The sequence below is a fragment of the Salvia splendens genome, chromosome 17 (genome assembly GCF_004379255.2).
Source record: "Salvia splendens isolate huo1 chromosome 17, SspV2, whole genome shotgun sequence".
Classification (NCBI taxonomy): Eukaryota; Viridiplantae; Streptophyta; class Magnoliopsida; order Lamiales; family Lamiaceae; genus Salvia; species Salvia splendens.
Genome location: NC_056048.1, coordinates 13,852,101 through 13,870,057, shown reverse-complemented (window position 1 = coordinate 13,870,057; position 17,957 = coordinate 13,852,101). Strand labels below are relative to the sequence as shown.

The window sequence follows — 17,957 nt, the reverse complement described above, 5'->3', positions numbered from 1 at the left end:
AAGCTATTATAAGGCCCTGCAAAATCAATATTGATGAGGACTAAATCTACAAAAAATGAAATGGTAGGATGGACTGAACTAAATCTAAAATAAAAAAGTTATAGAGGAAATAAGTAATGACTGTGTGTGAGTGAAGAAGAAGACTTAATTTTACTAAATTTAATATGCTATTATTATATTGTAACAAGGGATGAGTTGTCATCTCTTAAGAGATGCAACGTCCACTTATTATTGCTTTAAAAAATTTGTATTTTGTGTGAAAGTTTCTTTTTAGTCATAATTCATTTTCTAGATTACTTAGTTTTAAAAATATGATTATTAAATTTTAAATTAAATAATAGTTGGTTGATTGCTTGTATGATTTTTATCACAAAAATATGTATACGTTTATGTATATATGTATGTAATCATAGAAGTGCACAATGTTTGTGGTTAGAAAATTCAACCATCAATTTCTCTCGGAAACATTGTGTTTATAATCATCTCTTCCAAAGATATCTCTTCCAAACATATTTCATTTTTGCATGAATTTTCAGTTGTCCCACATTGGAGGTGGAATGGATGGTTGTTTGAGTTTGTGTAGTATAAGTATTATAGGGTGAGTGAATGCTAGGCTATTGGGTAAATAAAAGGTTCAAACAATAATGAAGTCGGGTATTGCGGGTTACTTAGGTATACTCACTCGGGTGACGGGTATGCCTGATACTCGATATTTTCATACATAGAGTACCCAATCCCAAACCCGTACCCGATTTTTTCGGGCAGCGGGTATCCGATACCCGTCACATGTTTGGACACCCCTAGCTAGAATTATGCGGTGTTGTTTTTCTTTGTTAATAAGTAATTCCAATTAGCCGGCGGAAAAAGAAAAAGAAAAAATATGGTTTGTGTATATCCACTTAATTATAGGTGAGGACTCTCCAGTCAGCATGAGGTCATAACTACACTATTAAAATTAATCTTAAGGAAAATACTTATTCATCATTCTCAATTTTAATTCGTTAAAAAATTCTCCTACTATTACCTTATTCATTGGTTGTTCTCAATTTAATTCGTTAAAAAATTCTCCTACTATTACCTTATTCATTGGTTGTTGTATCTTTTGAGTATACACAAAGTCTTATTTTTATAATTGAACCGAAACGTTTATACTTTTGGTTTTTCTTGTAGAAAAAATAGATAGTTAAGTTTAAGCATCAATAAACTTGCTACTCGTTTGATAAAAAAGATGGTAGATGAGCAGATATGTAAAACAAGATAAGAAATATAAGTTTCATGTCAAGATATGCAAGATATGATTTTTTTTCATTGTTGTTTGATAGAAAAAAAATTAGCTAAATTTGTATAATATATTAAATAGAGGGAACATCTTTTTTGGTCCACGAGCTTTGCCAAAGTATCATTTTAGGTCCGTGAACTTTGAAACTATCATTTGAGGTCCACCAACTATAGATTAAATATCATTTGAAGTACTTTTTACTATTTCCAAGTTTTTTTGGACGAAAATACCCTCAATACCTTAAAATGTATATATTTTTAATAAATTTATCATATACTCATATTTTTTATAAATATCTTTACAATATATTTTTGACAAATTTTCTAAACATAATTGGACCTTAAATATTATCACTTAATTTTGTGACATGCAAGTAAAATTGCTTCTTCAATTTTTTATATTAATTTTTTTTAAATTGAATAAAGAACTTTTCTTTAATACTAAAAAATTGAATAAATATATTTTCTTGCATGTCACAAAATTAAATGATAATATTGAAGGTCAAATTATATTTAGAAAATTTGTCAAAAATATGTTGTAAAGATATTTATAAAAAAAAATATGAGTATATGATAAATTTATTAAAAATATACAGTGGACCTTAAATGATATTTTCAAAGTTCACGGACCTAAAATGATACTTTGGTAAAGTTCGTGGACCAAAAAAGATGTTCCCTCTATTAAATAACATGGTTTAACTTGACAAATTGGTGGGTTACATAAGCATGGTTAAAGTTATAATTTCCGTAAGATTGGTTAGGGCCCTTGTCTTATATTGGGCTTTGAGTTAAGCTTAACTATGATACCAAACAATTAGAAATGCCCAATATAATGCTATATCTTGGTATTAGTAGTTTATCAAAGATGCTTGGTATTCTTATGTAATATGATGATAAAACTTGCAGTCTTGGTTTATGATCTATTTTTATGCTATGAAAATATTGCATAAATACTTCTTTTGTCCCATTTTAAGTGGAGTTTATGATCATTATAAATCGGAACTCCTATTCACGGACGAACTAAAATGAAAAAATGGGACTCCTATATGCAGAAGGAGGAAGAACATATCTCTTCCTTTAGATATGGATTTGGCATAGGAAAATTGAAGTGTAACACGTGTTGGTGAGTAATATTTAGCATGTTAAATACTCCCTTCGCTCACGAATATGAGTCCCATTTGTTTTCGGCATGAGGTTTAAGAAATCTTAAGAAAATGGGTGGAAGAAAGTTAGTGGAATAAAAGTCTCACTTGTATATATTAGTTTTATATGATGTGGGAGTAGAATGAGTTAGTGGAATGTGAGGTCTCTTTACCATTTATGGTTATTATGAATCGGGACTCTTATTCGTGGACGGACTAAAACAGAAAAATGGAACTCCTATTCGTGGACGGAGGGAGTAACTACTCATGATCTAGGCTTCACCTTCAAATATGAAAAATATGTATAGTATGGAGTACTACTATTAAAATACTCCTTCTGCCCCATTTTAAGTGGAGTATTTCTATTTTGACACAGAATTTTATGTAGTATTGTTTTACACTTTACTCTCTATTCATTTCTCTTATTTTACTCTCTCCATTTTAACCCTACCACATCAATTTTTTAAATTCTGTGTCCAAAAAAATGCCCCAACTATCTTGGAATAGAGGGATACTATATTTATATTCCCTTCATCCCACTCAAGATGTCCACCTTTCTCTTTTAGTGTATCCCATTCAAGATGTCTATTTTACATATTTATAAACAAATTCATTTCTCATTTTTCCTCATTAAAATATTTAACTACTCTCTCCGTCCCATTCAAGATGGTCACCTTTCCTTTTTTGTTTGTCCCAATAAAGATGGTTACTTTCCAATTTTGGAAATGAATTTCTCTCTCCTCATTAAAATATTCAACTACATTTTTCCTCTCTACTTTATTCCACCTAATAACACTTCTTAAAATCTCGTGCCACTCAAGAATGTGGCCATCTTGAGTGGGACGGTGGGAGTACATTTTTTTTCTTTTTATTTACTCCCCTGACAAATCCTCCTAAAATCTCATACCATTCAAGAATGTGGACATCATAATTAGAACAAAGGGAGTAATAATGAATGAATATTCCCTCATTGCAATCAATCTGAAAATCAACTATTCACTGGATTAGATTTAGTATCTTGTGTATATCAATTCATCATAAGATATATAATTCAGCATTTTCAACTTTTCAAAAAAATGGCCATATTAATTAACCAAGATTTTTAATCACATTCAACTAAGAATTTGTTCATAGGGAGCTGGAATTATAGACAATAGCTAAGAAACTTGCCCCTACTTATTTTAACTAAAACTTTTTAGGGTTTAGGCAGCCTGCTTTAGGGTATAGGCTGCCAGCTTTTTAGAAGCTATAAGTCACCGTCTTTTCGATATCAAAATTATTGACATGACATCTCATATTTAATTATACAAAACTTTGCTAAAGATGAATGATATTGGTTGGCTTAAGTGGTTCTTCATATTTTAACATATGATTTGGTAAAAATATCATTAAGATGGGCGGGAAAAAATGAATGGGTCAAAACTGTAGCTTTATATATTTATAAATTATAGATTATAGATTATAGACAAGAATATGATACTATTTTTACAATTATTTACTATAAAAATTATAATCATGGTCCTGTTAGGTTGAGATTTTTTTAGCTTAATTGAGAATTGAGATGCATTTTCAGCCACTCATTTCGAAATGTCAACTGCAAGTAGATTATGTCAACTAGGAGGTATTATCGTCATTTCATTTCAATAGCCATAATATCAAATGTCAACAACTCTATTAAAATATCAACAACTAAAAAATAACACTTATAATTCACATATCAATACCGAGAATATCAAATGTCAACAACTTTATTAAAATGTCAACAACTAAAAAATAACACTTATAATTCACATATCAATACCGAGAATATCAAATGTCAACAACTCGTATTAAAATGTCAACGCCTAAAAAATAATACTTACAATTCACATATCAAATGTCAACAACTTATAGCAAAATTGAAATTTTGTTGTTGACATAATGTCTCAAATTGAAGGAAAAATGAAATAAAACAACAAAATTTCAATTGTATCTAATGTTTATCACTATCCGGGGAAGACTTTATTACTGGTTACCAGCGACGACGTGGCGACATCTACAAATTTCACTGAGCTCATCTCCATCTGGCAGATCCTCATCGCGCCAAATAGCTTCTCCGACAGCTCCTCCTTCGTCTGCCCCTCCGCAGCTTCTCACGACGTCAACGACGAATTCCCCGTCGGATTGACCAGATCTGAGAAGGCTAGAGAGTAAATCCTCATATTCAAGCGTCGATCGCTGCCGTAGCTCTGATTCCTTCTCTCTCATGATTTTCTTCGCGAATTCATGAACCTCATCGATTTTCCCCCTTAGCTTCTCTCCTTCTCCAAACCTAGGGCGCGATTGATCTTTCAGAGAAAATGAATGTTTGAATTGAACCTCTCACTGATCAAATTGAGAGCGTAATCGAACACCGACGAATTGCAGCTATCAACCGCCGTAACAATTGAGGAATCGCCGGAATTTACCGGCAAGCTCTCAAAAAACGCGTCGGTCATTGTCTCATCCGCCTTGGAGAAATTGAGCAAATCATCCACCATAAAATGGACGGCATTAATGTTGTTGCCATTATCCACCGACGAGAATTCAGCATATCAGCCGCGAAGTACTCCATTACTTAAATTACAGATTAAAAAAATCACAGTTTCTCTGTGAAAAAAGAAGAGTAACGGTGGAGAGAGGAAAAGTGTGTTGAAAGTGAAGGAGAGAATGCTGAAATTACCATTATACCCTTTCATAATTAATTAATTGTAAAATAAATTTTATGTGGCAAATTCTGGACCACTCATTTAATAAAAATGAGTGGCTGATAATGCATCTCAATTCTCAATTAGGCTAAAAAATCTCAATTGATCACAACTCATCATGATAGTTATTTATTAAATAATGTACCTCGACTATTTTGATCACAACCATCCAATTCAAGGATCCAATGGTTGTGATCTGCTTGAAGCTTAATACTAAAGAGTTGTGATGACCCTAATACAACCCGTAATACATATATATACACTTTACGAACAATTTAGAGTAAACACAGGAGAAATATCTCCTTGATATATATCCGTTTTTTGATTTATCAAACGAATGGATATTTTTTTTATTTACTTGATACATATATATCCGTTTTTTTACCGTTACTTTAAAAAAAATTATTATTTTTTATCCCAAAATCATCTATAAATACCCACATTAGTCATCCATTTTATACATCAAACTATCTCTCATTCATACTCGTCTGATAATTTTTCATACAACTCACACATTCATCTTCCTTTCTTCACTCAAACGCTCTCTAATTTCAAAAATGGATCCGAACAATGTTGACCTGATCCTTGCGGAAGCGGAGCGCGAACAAGAATAATATCGACAATACTATGCCGCGTACGAAGCCTATGCAGCCGCCGCCGCCCCACCTCCTCGACCATCGAGATTAAAACGCCGCTACATCCCTCGTGATCGGAAGGGAGCCCACCAAAGGCTCGTGAACGACTATTTTTCCGACCAACAACGGTTCCCGGCGGATTACTTCCGTCGCCGTTTCCGCATGTCTAAACGCTTGTTAGACAAAATTCGAGCTCACAAAGTAAATTCATTTATATATTTACCTAATTTATCTTAAATATTTAGCAACTGAGTCCCATTATATGCTAATCCACTCCTTATTGCCGAACCTCAGAACCATACTAAATTAAGACTTTTAGATCTAGTTTTTTATGGATGAGATGCACAAATTTATAAATTGTTTTCACCTTCATCACGAGCCTATTTTAATTCATCCGAAGTCAAATAAGTCATACTAACATGTTACGAAGATTTAACTTCATTCAAGAATATATTACTTCATTCTAATATGTATTTACTTCATTCCAATAGGATTATTACTTCATTCCAGTAAGTAAATGCGGTTTTGCCGTCACGTACCGTTCTTTCTCTCTACAATGTCTATCACTACCGCCACAGCGCTGATATGGTGTAATAAACACATGGAATGATGTGAAAAATTATTTGAATGAAGTATGTGTAGAAACATTTGAAGTCCCACTGGAATGAAGTAAAATCCTTATCCAATGAAGTAATGACGTTTCTGAATAAAGAAATAAATCCACTTGAATAAATTGCATTTTCCTAATTTAATCAAACTACTACTTGTCTGGAGAGTTGAGTTTTTTTCCTAATTAAATTACTACTAGATTCATGCAATTCGTCGTTTATGTTATTAGGGCTAATTTCATTGTCCTGAACCCTAGTTTATGAAAGGGAAATTTAATAATCCATGGCTTAGATATATTATTACTTTTTATGAAATTGATTTAAAGTGAGCTCTAATGTTTCAACTTTTACTTGTGTATCTTCAAAAAATAATCAAAATTTTTATTATTGGCCATTGAGTGTAAATATATGCCTACCTTCGGATGGACTGGTCTCATCCTTTCCAAGTGACTTTGTAGGGAGCCATTTGAGAAGCTTAATCTACCATCTGTGAATGTCGGCCATTCTAACCCCCTCCACTTACAGACTCTTTCAACTCAAATCAATCCAAGGCGATTCTTCTTTTTAATATTTTTCAGGAATTAGATATCAGTGAAGTTTTTGATTGACGTGAGTTATACAAAGTCCACATATTATCAGGGTCGGCGGCTGATACGTTTTGGCAACCTTCTACTCCTCATCATTTTTGCATGTAGTTAAATATATAGTATATAAAGTGGTGAGAGTCTCACTCCAGTTCAGAATGTTTTGAATTAAGTACCTGATAAATATTAGTTTTTGAACATATATAATATGTGTTTCATTTACTAGCCGTGTGGATTATCTATTTTAAAATTTGAATTAATTTATTATAAGAATATATGTCATAGAGGTTGTGGTGTGACATAAACTTTCACATAACGAAAGATTTTCGTAGGGTTTGGATAGCTTCTTTCTCGTGGGCGGGGCACCGTCAATTCTTGTGTTTTCCTCTCTAACCAAAATAAAAAATTTCCCAAAAAAATTGACAGATTGAACAAATACTACAAACAAGTCATAATACATAAATTTGAAAAAGGGAATGAATGTGTTTTAGTACAAACCTAAAACGGTATATTTTATCCTAAAACCAAAAATAGATTTGCTTTTGCAATACCATGTCATTTATCTATTTTATTTTAGTTTTACGAGTATTTTAGAGTATAATTAGAGACGTTCTAAAGTAATTACTGCAAAAATAAATGAAAATTTGCAAAATCAGTCAGCTTAAATTATAATTTTGATATGAGAGAATCATACCTTGGTTCTTTTATTACAAGTGAAGATAAATTTTAAGGACGTACATACAAATTCACGAATACCGTTTGTATCTACTCATTTAAGTTATTGTGGATAGGTTGTACTTGTATTTATTCCATAAAGTGAAGATAAAAATGTTTGCCATTTTGTATTACAAGGTTATGATACTATTTTTACAATGATTTACTATAAAAATTATAATGTAATTTATTATAAACGAATTAAAATCAAATTGTGTGTTGTTAATATGCAGTGTAATTATTTTTGTTGTGGCTATTACATTAATTACAAACATAAATAATACTCCAACAAATTTAGATTGCAAAAGAAAGGCCCAATATAGTGAGCCCATTTAAATCTGGCCCACACTTAACCGGTCCGCTTCAGAGTCCAGCCGTTCACCAAAAACGAGCTCAAATTTTCTCCCCATTTTTCACACCCTTCCTCTCGTCAGTCTCTCGATCTTTTGTTCATGATTCTTGCGCTAATTTCATGGTGCCTGTTCTTCTTTTTCCCTCCGGCCTGAACCCCTCGATCTTTTGCACTTGGTAAGTCACCTTTTTCCTCATCTTCATCCTAAGCTTTTCTTATTTTTTAATCACACTACTACTTGTCTGGAGAGTTGAGTTTTTTTCCTGATTAAATTACTACTTGTTCGGCGAATAGATTCATGATTCTTGCGCTAATTTCATGGTGCCTGTTCTTCTTCCCTCGATCTTTTGCACATGGTAAGTCACGCTTTTTCCTCATCTTCATCCAAAGGTTTTCTTATTTTTTAATCAAACTACTACTTGTCTGGAGAGTTGAGTGTTTTTCCTAATTAAATTACTACTAGGTTCCTAATTTTATAAAATGGAAAAATGGCTTCTGGAGAGGAAAACTGAGCTAACAGCTCTAAGTTTCCCAGCGTAAGAAAGATAAATGTAACTTAATTGTTATACCAAACTCATTGCTGACCCAGCTGACTCATGCAATTCTTCGTTTATGTTATTAGGGCTAATTTCATTGTCCTGAACCCTAGTTTATGAAAGGGAAATTTAATAATCCATGGCTTAGATATATTATTACTTTTTATGAAATTGATTTAAAGTCAGCTCTAATGTTTTCAACTTTTACTTGTGTATCTTCCAAAAATAATCAATATTTTTATTATTGGCCATTGAGTGTAGATATATGCCTACCTTCGGATGGACTGGTCTCATCCTTTCCAAGTGACCTTGTACGGAGCCATTTGAGAAGCTTAATCTACCATCTGTGACTGTCGGCCATTCTAACCCCCTCCACTTACACACTCTTTCAACTCAAATCAATCCAAGGTGATTCTTCTTTTTAATATTAAACATATTTTCCTGTAGTTTTCAATGTTTAGATATATATATTATATTTGCAAATTTAATTTGGAGAAGCATGACAAAACGGAATTCATTTTTTGCCATGAATATTTTTCCCTGATTAAATTACTACTTGTTCGGTGAATAGATTCATGATTCTTGCGCTAGTTGCATGGTGCCTGTTCTTCTTTTTCCCTCCGGCCTGAACCCTCATTAGGGTTAAACTTATTCAATTCTTAATGTTTTAAAAAATAGAGTAAATTGCTGAAAAAAAATTCTTGCAATTTGGTTAAACTATGGCTCTCATACAACTTTAAAAATCATAAAGTTTGAGACGAAATACTTTGGTGATACTAAATCTGATATGACAACTTGAAAATCAAATGTGAACATAATCACTGATAACTAAGAATATCATCTAGCCCGAAACCCGAGCTTTTAGGGTTATGGTCGAACCCGAGATATAATATTTCTTTACGAACAATGAGAATTGTAGTTGAACAATGGTACAGTTAAATAGTCATTATACCCATCAAGTGGAATTTCTTGATGACGTTAGTAGTTGGGTCTTATTCTCTAAACTTGGTTTTGGAGATTAATGTTTTCCTCTTGATTGGAGAAAATTGAGAAGGAAATTGCAAAAAGTTGTAGAGGGAATGCCTTTATCAATTGTTGTAGTGGGAGGTATTTTGAAAAATATAGAGAACACACAAGAATGTTGGGAATCAATAAGTAACATAACTTCAGTAGTAAAGACAACAATAAGCGATGCTTGAGATTGGTGAAAATGACCTACTATAATATTTTAGTCTACTTAAAGCCTTGTGGTCCCATGAAACCCCCAACTATTTCAGGATTTTTATTATGTATATTCATTGTACATATATATATGTGCACTCATAAGCTCAAGTGGTTAGCTACTAGGCTTAGCAATTTCATTGCCTAAGTTCGATTCCCGTTAAGCTTTTTTGACTTTTTGTATTTCAATTTGTCTTTTTGCTATTCTTTGTGATGTTTCTTACTATTTTTCTTAAGCCATTATGCACAAACAAAGTTTATGTTTTGTACTTCTACATGACTAACTTATCTAAAAAATTATTCATAATTAATACTAATATTAAATGCACAATTATGCCAAGACTCTAATTTTCATATCATTTAAATACTTTTATCTCATTCATATCTTTCGCATCTTTATAATGTCACAATTTTCGGCAACACCGATATTTACAAAATATCCTAGAATTGGATCCCCAACATCAAAATTCTGCGTCCACCACTGCTTAAAGCCATGTTTGTTTGAGGAAGATGGTGCAATTTTGATCTCAACGCCCACGAAGCTTTGGGTTTGTGAATGATTTCTTAGATGATGATTGGGAAATGATTTTTAAAGGACTTAGTCAACATGTTGTTCAATAATATTGTGATTGTTGGTTGCATTGTGCGTGTTCAATAATGTTGTGATTGTTGGTTCATATTACCTCAAAAGGTTATGAATTAATTATCTATAATATTATATACAGTTTTATTAATTATTTATTTACACCCGTCGTAAGTTACAAGTTAATTACACAATTCGTATGTATAACGATGGGCTAGTATATGAAAAATCAATACTAAAATTTTACAATGTATAATGTGTCACAATCCTTCTAACTATGAGTGATATCATTGTTTGATGGTTAAATTAATGGGGAGTTTATTGGTGGTTACATCAAGTAGTTATTATAATTAGTTATTGTAATTCTTATCTTTATTTCCTTAGTAGTATATATACCCTTGAGGTTTGAGACGGTTGTGAACTATTGAGTTTAATTTAAGGATGGTAATTTTACAGTAGCGCCTCGTTAGAGGATTGGTCTAGTACGAGGATTATCATTGTTCATTTTAGTTCAAATTTTTATTTCTTGCAATATACTCCCTCCGTTCCATAGTAGTAGAGCTGGTTTTTATTGTCTTTAATTAACCTTTAAGTGGCTTAATTTCTGGAAATTCACTCTCTGTTTTTCCTTCTATGAGTTGTTCTTCATTCAGTTGAAGATTTGTACCGACTGATTAGGGCTAAAGATGGTTTCCATGAATTGATCATTCTCTGTGCTTTCGTTTGGTTGGTTCTGGTATTGTGTGGCTGTAGAGACAATGCTGTATTTGATTTAGTTTAAATATTTCATTCTGATATCTGTTAGATATTTCTGTGTTGATGCTACTGTGACCATATCTCTAACACTGAGTTCATAACACAAATTTGTGTAGTTGAATAAAAAGCTTCTCAATTTGGTAGGCTGATTCCTGTTTTGCCATATAATTAGGAAAATGTGGTAACATTTTTAAGTTTTGGTTAACTGGCTGATTCCTGTTTTGCCTGAACCCTAGTTTATGAAAGGGAAATTTAATAATTGTTATTTGAGTAATTAATATTTTGGGTTGGTCTTCATTCAGCAGCATATGGGGGGTGGTCTAGGTCTATGCTTCATTATGTTGAAGTACACGCCTCTGAGTATGAATTACTGTTGTATTGACGAGGTGGAATTGAAGGATGATACTGAACGTAATCTAGAAGAATTAGAATTTAAAGGAAATTGTTTGCATGAGGACATTCCGGCTAACCCTGGAATTGTTTGTGTCGGTGATACCATGTACATGTTCGGAGGTGTCATCTACTCGGTCCCACAACCCGTTTTAAGTAAACAAATTACGTTGACAAACTACTTGTCATTTGCCTTGAATATTTTCTGGGTTGGGATATTTCAGTTTCTCGAATTGTTTTTCGTCTCATTCTCTTCCACTTACTCACCCTCTCGGTCTGCATCTGCTTGACACAGCCATCATTTGCTACCACTTGTCGCCGTTCGGCCGGCTGTATCATATTATCTCCTTCATCTCTGCAAAACACACGAAAACAAGTCAAAAAGAAGAAAAAAAAAATTCTTTTTAATTTTCTCTGTCTCACCTCCATTGGTCCTTTCTTGACTGCTGTCTCTTTATCTCTACTGTATATCCTTGGAGTTTAAGTCGTTGCGTAGTTGTTGAATGTTTCTCTGTCTCACCTCCAGTGTGTTGTTGGATTCTGTTTTTTTTTTTTTTTTTGATTTCTCTTTCTTCGTGTCTGCATATCCCCACATTTCACTCCAGTCCTGTTTTATTTCATCACCCGGTGAATTGAAATTTAATATCTTATGAAAGCATAAGTAATAGGAGTACTATAACTAACAAGTCACTTGCTTTCTCTCTAAACTTTCTCGATCAAGAGAAATTCAATTCAATGCAGATCGAAGAACAAAGTCATCTGTTTGCTTTAGGCTGTTCACAGAGGTTTCGTTCAGAAGTGCAGTATGAACTAGTGGAAGATCCCTACTACAAATCTTTCATGGCAGCCATAACCGACATGTCGTCGAATGATCCCAACACTGTTGACGCTAGTGATTCAGAAGTCTATACCTGCTTTAAAAACACCCATACCTGGTATAAGACTCAAAAGAGCTTTGGTAAATTTGAAAATACCTTAAAAGTTGTGCACTTTGACAAGCAGAATTCAGTTAAAATTAACTGAAAAAGTAGATATGTCTTTGCATGAATGGCTTGCCTGGGAATTAGATGGATTTAAGTCTAAGCCAGCTGCTGTTAACCTTTATAGTAAACCAAATCGTTCTATAAATTGGTGGGAAAAGATCAAGCAGAATTTTGTGTCCATTTTTGGCTCTATCATTTGTGGTCTGAGGGCACTCACAAGGACGTCAAATAGCATGGTAACTTATTGAAGGGAGTTGCTATTAAACAAACAGATAAGTCTTTGAAAGGCATATTGTTTAACATGGTTCAAGGTCCTACTGAGAGTTATCTCACGAGTCAGACTCAAGACATCATCAGCCTTGATAGTTTAATTAGATGGGTGTTAATGTACCCATTTTTACAACAAGATCTTGCTCCTGCCCTTCCAAAATTTGTGGATGAATGTGAGCACTTATGTTTCTTGCAACTAAATCACAGGTAATGTTTGTTTCAGAATAATTTTAATATTTCAAATTCAAATATTTTCAAATATTAATTTTGTTAAAATTTTTATGCAGGATTGAAAATGAATTGCCCTTTGGTAATGAGTTAGCAAATTGGGATCTTAATATGGCTATTTTCTGGGATGAGATGGAGAGAATACGCTTTTTTGAAGAGTGTTCACCGCATGATTCAAGATATAAGTGGAATAGAAGTTCATATTTCTTGTTCGTTTACTCCAGATTGGAAAAAACGGGTTCGAAACAGGGATATGCAAAAGATCTTGAGGAATAGTACTTACGAAGATAAAGGGATTGACAAGGTCCGCTTTTAGCGCAATTGCATAGAGCACGTATGTACAATTTAACATATGTATACCTAATTACTACAAGAAATTTTACATTGTAATAATTATGTTGTATGCAACTTGTAGATCAATCTTCCTCCGGGTAACAAAAGCGTAGAAGTTGTCATCCATAGACTTGTTATTAAAGACCTACCTGAACTCTTACACGAAGTTGTGGCTGCCTATCATACTTTCTTGATGCAAGCAAATAAACGGATATAAGTTTTATTAAATTTACAGCTTTAGCTTTAGGCATGATTATTTATTAATTTTTCATTTTGTGCAGGTGTGTTAAATCATATTCTGTATTTGAAGACATGCGTTGGACCTGATCCCAAACAGAAGCTTCCATTTAGTTTTTCAGCATGCAGCAACCAACTTGAAGGTTAGTGTGTGATGATCTATGGCTTGACCCCTTACGACAAAATTAGTCCGTGTGTATAGATATCAACTTTCCATCTCTACCCTCTGTAAATTCAATGAATTTGATATCCTCAACTGCCGTAGAACCAGATTTGGGAAGAAAGAGATTCAGATTTGGAGATAGAGTGAATCTTTGCTTGATGGAGACTATAATACCTATGAACTTGCATTTGACAAAGGCTGTGTGAGCAACTTTTCTTCAAAAAGTTTAGACATGTTGCTAGAGAAGCTGCATCTGGGTGATATGTTATTCTCTCATGTTTCCCCTTAAGTATTTCCTGGAAATGTCATTTCTGCTTCAAGTTCTTCATTGGACTGGATGAGTACAGCTCCATCTGATGTAAATCACAGTAGGTATTTTTTTTACGTAGTTACCTTTTCCTTTCCATCATAATATAATTATGTATTCTACTGAAATTCCAGTATGGGATTAACATGTCTGTACATGTGTGAGACTACTGATGACTGCCTACTAGATCCCCAAGGAGGGGATTCGTTGCCTAGTTACTGGTTTGCTTATAATGATTATCTTGCTATAGGACTGCCTAGAAGAAAAACTTTATAAAAGTGTCATGTGTCAATCTTTTGTGATGGAATGGGTATTTTTTGTGGGTTTCAAAAGTTACTGCTTAGGAGGTTTATACTCTATAGGAGACCATAAGATGAAAAACTTGCCATCAACCACTAAACTGTAACTGTATAGCTCTATTTAAAGCCCAAATAAGCTACAGGTAATGTATGTGATTAAGTTGCCTCTGAATTGAGTGAAGTCTTGAAAATTTGCATAGGTAAAGGTGCATATTCTCAAAGAAGGTTGTCACCTTAGACCACTAAACTCCCATCACCATATCCATGTATCATCATAAGAATTATGTCAATTTCCTGATACAACTTTGTTTCCATAGGCCATTTGTTCATGGTTTGGCTACAGGAATATGTACTGTTCCTATTTTGATTTTTTGCTATTATATACTCCTATATTGTGAAATATTTCATCTAACTCGTTTAATAACCTTCAGGGTTGATCTCTTTGCTATCTCCTACTTCTGGAATGTTGTTCAGTATCTATAATCTGCCGTTGCCTGGGCATATTCTAATATGCGGACCTGCAGTAAGTCTCACCAAAACCAATCATTTGAGGCCTTTTAAAGCAAATATTTTTCTAGAAGGATTTTTTTTGGCATCTTTTGTCTGTATCTTTCTTAAAGAAATGTAGAATAGGCTATATAAATATATATGCACCATGATAAAACAATGTCAACTTATCTATAAGGGAAAATTAAAATATATAATTCTTGTTTCTGTTACCTTACCTTTATAAAGCCAGATTATTATCATGTGCTGGAAAATTTTGTTTTGTAGGGTTTTGGAAAAAACATTATTGGCCAAAGCCTCTGCAAAATATATTGAAGGCTGTAATGATATTTTGGCACATGTGTAAGAATTTTCTGATTTAATCTTACTTAATCATCAAGAATTTGGGTCTTACCTACCTCTAATTGATGCATGAATCTGATTGGATAAAGGTTCGCTTTTGCAGAGTCTTATCGTTTGGTGTATCATGTTTAATAGTGTATGGTGATTCCTAATAATGAGTGAACAATGAACCACAATAAATGATGGCTATTTCCAGGTGGACACATTTCTTTTATATTTGACATAATGTTTTTTTATGCTCTCATGCTTGTAGGGAAAGCAAAGGAGCTTTTGTGGGACTGGTCCCACTGTGCAATCCCTGACTAATTTTCCACAGAGCTTGAGCTGTTCTGGTGTGTTATTCTGCATTAAGTGAAAATAATTGTTTTTCTTTGAATAATTGTTTTCTTTTATGACTTTATCTGACAACTAGAATTGATTGAATTCAGGACGGTTTGACTTTCATATCAATCTTCACGCACCTGCTGCTGCTGAACGGTCAGCTATATTGAAGCATGAGATGGAGAAACGATCATTGCAATGTTCTGATGATCTCCTGTCAGATATAGCATCAAAATGTGATGGATATGATGCTTATGATCTGGTAAGTCATTGCTAAATAACTTATATACAACTTACTGCTATATGGATGAAATTCAACTGGTATCTAATTGATTTGGATTTTTACCCTTTATGACAACAAATTTTGGTTAAAATATACTCATGCAAATTATATATTTCAGAAAAAGCTGGTAAACCGATCCGTGCATGCAGCCATTGGTCGCTCATTATCTGCTGATTTGGGATCTAAAGAAAATAGAAAGCCTACTTTGATTCGGGATGACTTTCAGCAAGCAATGGAAAATTTTCTACGGGTGGCCATGCGAGACATCACTAAACCAGCTACAGAAGGTGGTCGCTCTGGTTGGGAAGATGTTGGTGGTCTTAATGACATTCGAAATGCTATTAAAGAGGTATTTTTCTGTAGGATATAGAGTTTGTATTCTTTCAATCGTCCATCTCAAAAACTGACACCAGTTTTGTGTGACTATTTTCTTTTAGATGATACTAATAAGTTGAGATCTTTTATCGATGATATTTCCTTATAATTTCACAAAAGCGAATGAAAGCAGTAAAAAACAACCTCCCAATTGTGTAACATAGTAGTGTTGAATATTTCTTCCAAGTGTTCTCATCCATTGGACTTTGACAATTGACATTAATTTTCAGCTAGCTTCCCATCTCAGTTTGCTCTTCTCGAATTGCATGTAAACTGGTTCAATGATCTTAAATTGGTATAGTAGACCAGAAACAGCTATGTCCAATATAATAATATAACACTGATGTTTTCAAGTTTCTCATTAGCAGTGAATTAAATGTCATTTTTCATGGCTGATATTGACCTGGATTGTGGTTTTGAGGATCTTTAACTAACAAAACACATCTTGAATTTACTACTGGACTTTAAGTAACAAGAAGAAGGGAAAAAGAGTTATTTGTCTGGAAGAAGCAGAATTCTGTGCATGTTTTGAATTTTTCAGTGGCGTCCTGTTATTATTTGTTCTACTGTAGAAACCTCTTCACTGCCTTTATGCTTAAATTCTTCAATCCTGCAAATAACTTTCTGAATCTTCTTGCTCTTTATCTAAAACAAATTATTCTTTCTCGCATTTCTGTAATTTCCATGCTGGATCTGGCTTTTGTGCTGTTCTGTTAAAAACATATGGATGTTAATTATTTGAGGCTGTAACTTCACATTGTACATATTGGCCATAGATTGATTAATGGTGTATTGTATTTTGTGTCAGATGATTGAGCTACCTTCAAAATATCCCAACATATTTGCACAAGCACCATTAAGATTGCGATCCAATGTTCTCTTATATGGTCCTGCTGGTTGTGGGAAAACACATATTGTTGGTGCAGCTGCTGCAGCATGTTCACTACGGTTCATCTCAGTGAAAGGGCCCGAATTGCTTAACAAGTATATTGGTGCTTCTGAACAAGCTGTAAGATATGAGCTACCTTGTATAGATTTCATTTTCTACTTTTGGAGACAATATGCATCTATATTTGTCTTTTTAATTTCTCCTACTATAGGTAATCTGTTGTGATAGCTTGTTAGTTTTCATATCGCCTCCTCGAATACTACTTCATACCTTGTGGAGTAATTTGTAATTGTTAGCATGCATGTTACCAAGTGCATCATCCATTGGGTACGAATACAATACTGGAAGAGGCTTGAAATTGATACCATTATTCGAAATCTTGATCTAGTTCATTACTGTGGTGGTGTGCACTAGAATGTCAATAAATATAGGGCCTTTATATAGTCTAGTTTTCCTTTAGCAGTCTACGTTTTCCTTTGTTGGATTATGATACCCGGGAAACTAGACATCCAAAGGGCCGGGCCTGCTTATGGTCAGTTAGGGTTATACGTAGAATTCACTCAGATGTACTTTTTTCATTAATGCATGAAGCCATTTGGCGCGTACTATATCAATGCATGAATTTGATTCTATCACTCCGAAGAGAGGACATGATAATACCGGTGTAACTGATAGAGTTGTCAATCAGGTCAGTTCCTTCATCCAGTAATATTTCTTTTGCTGTTCCGCCTCAGCTACCAATACCTTCGTCACATTATATGCCAGTTTCTAACATAATTGGATGGTGTTGAAGTCTTGACTGGTGTATTTGTTTTTGCTGCTACTAGGTAAGTTCTGGTCTTCAGAAGTTATCTGAATATGTTGATGAAATGAACTTTTTCAGTGCAGAATCGAA

The 17,957-nt window shown here is 33.5% G+C and overlaps 1 protein-coding gene across 6 annotated transcripts; it reads left to right on the top strand.

Moving 5' to 3' along the window:
• Nucleotides 1-8,075: 8,075 nt before the first annotated feature.
• Nucleotides 8,076-17,698, top strand: LOC121774880 (peroxisome biogenesis protein 1-like). 6 transcript variants are annotated; one of them, XM_042171784.1, is made up of 11 exons: nucleotides 8,076-8,215; nucleotides 8,334-8,395; nucleotides 8,837-8,983; nucleotides 13,621-13,719; nucleotides 13,842-14,107; nucleotides 14,777-14,868; nucleotides 15,448-15,526; nucleotides 15,623-15,777; nucleotides 15,917-16,147; nucleotides 16,982-17,182; nucleotides 17,654-17,698. In XM_042171784.1, exons 5-11 carry the CDS (start codon nucleotides 14,077-14,079, stop codon nucleotides 17,681-17,683), a joined length of 819 nt encoding a protein of 272 aa, XP_042027718.1. In that variant the 5' UTR covers nucleotides 8,076-8,215; nucleotides 8,334-8,395; nucleotides 8,837-8,983; nucleotides 13,621-13,719; nucleotides 13,842-14,076; the 3' UTR covers nucleotides 17,684-17,698. The 6 variants fall into 6 exon arrangements, with proteins under 6 accessions (XP_042027718.1, XP_042027717.1, XP_042027716.1 ...); XM_042171783.1 differs by lacking the exons at nucleotides 8,076-8,215; nucleotides 8,334-8,395; nucleotides 8,837-8,983; nucleotides 17,654-17,698 and adding exons at nucleotides 12,702-12,985; nucleotides 13,066-13,310 and having other exon boundaries at nucleotides 13,848-14,107; nucleotides 16,982-17,305; XM_042171782.1 differs by lacking the exons at nucleotides 8,076-8,215; nucleotides 8,334-8,395; nucleotides 8,837-8,983; nucleotides 17,654-17,698 and adding exons at nucleotides 12,702-12,985; nucleotides 13,066-13,310 and having other exon boundaries at nucleotides 16,982-17,305.
• The last annotated feature ends 259 nt before the right edge of the window (nucleotides 17,699-17,957 follow it).

Excerpts from the sequence above, each read along its gene's own strand:
- LOC121774880 (XM_042171783.1), top strand. The coding sequence starts at position 14,077 with ATGAGTACAGCTCCATCTGATGTAAATCACA. Across the intron at positions 14,108-14,776 it reads TCCATCTGATGTAAATCACA|GGTTGATCTCTTTGCTATCT; the intron begins GTAGGTATTTTT and ends AATAACCTTCAG. Across the intron at positions 15,527-15,622 it reads ACAGAGCTTGAGCTGTTCTG|GACGGTTTGACTTTCATATC; the intron begins GTGTGTTATTCT and ends GATTGAATTCAG.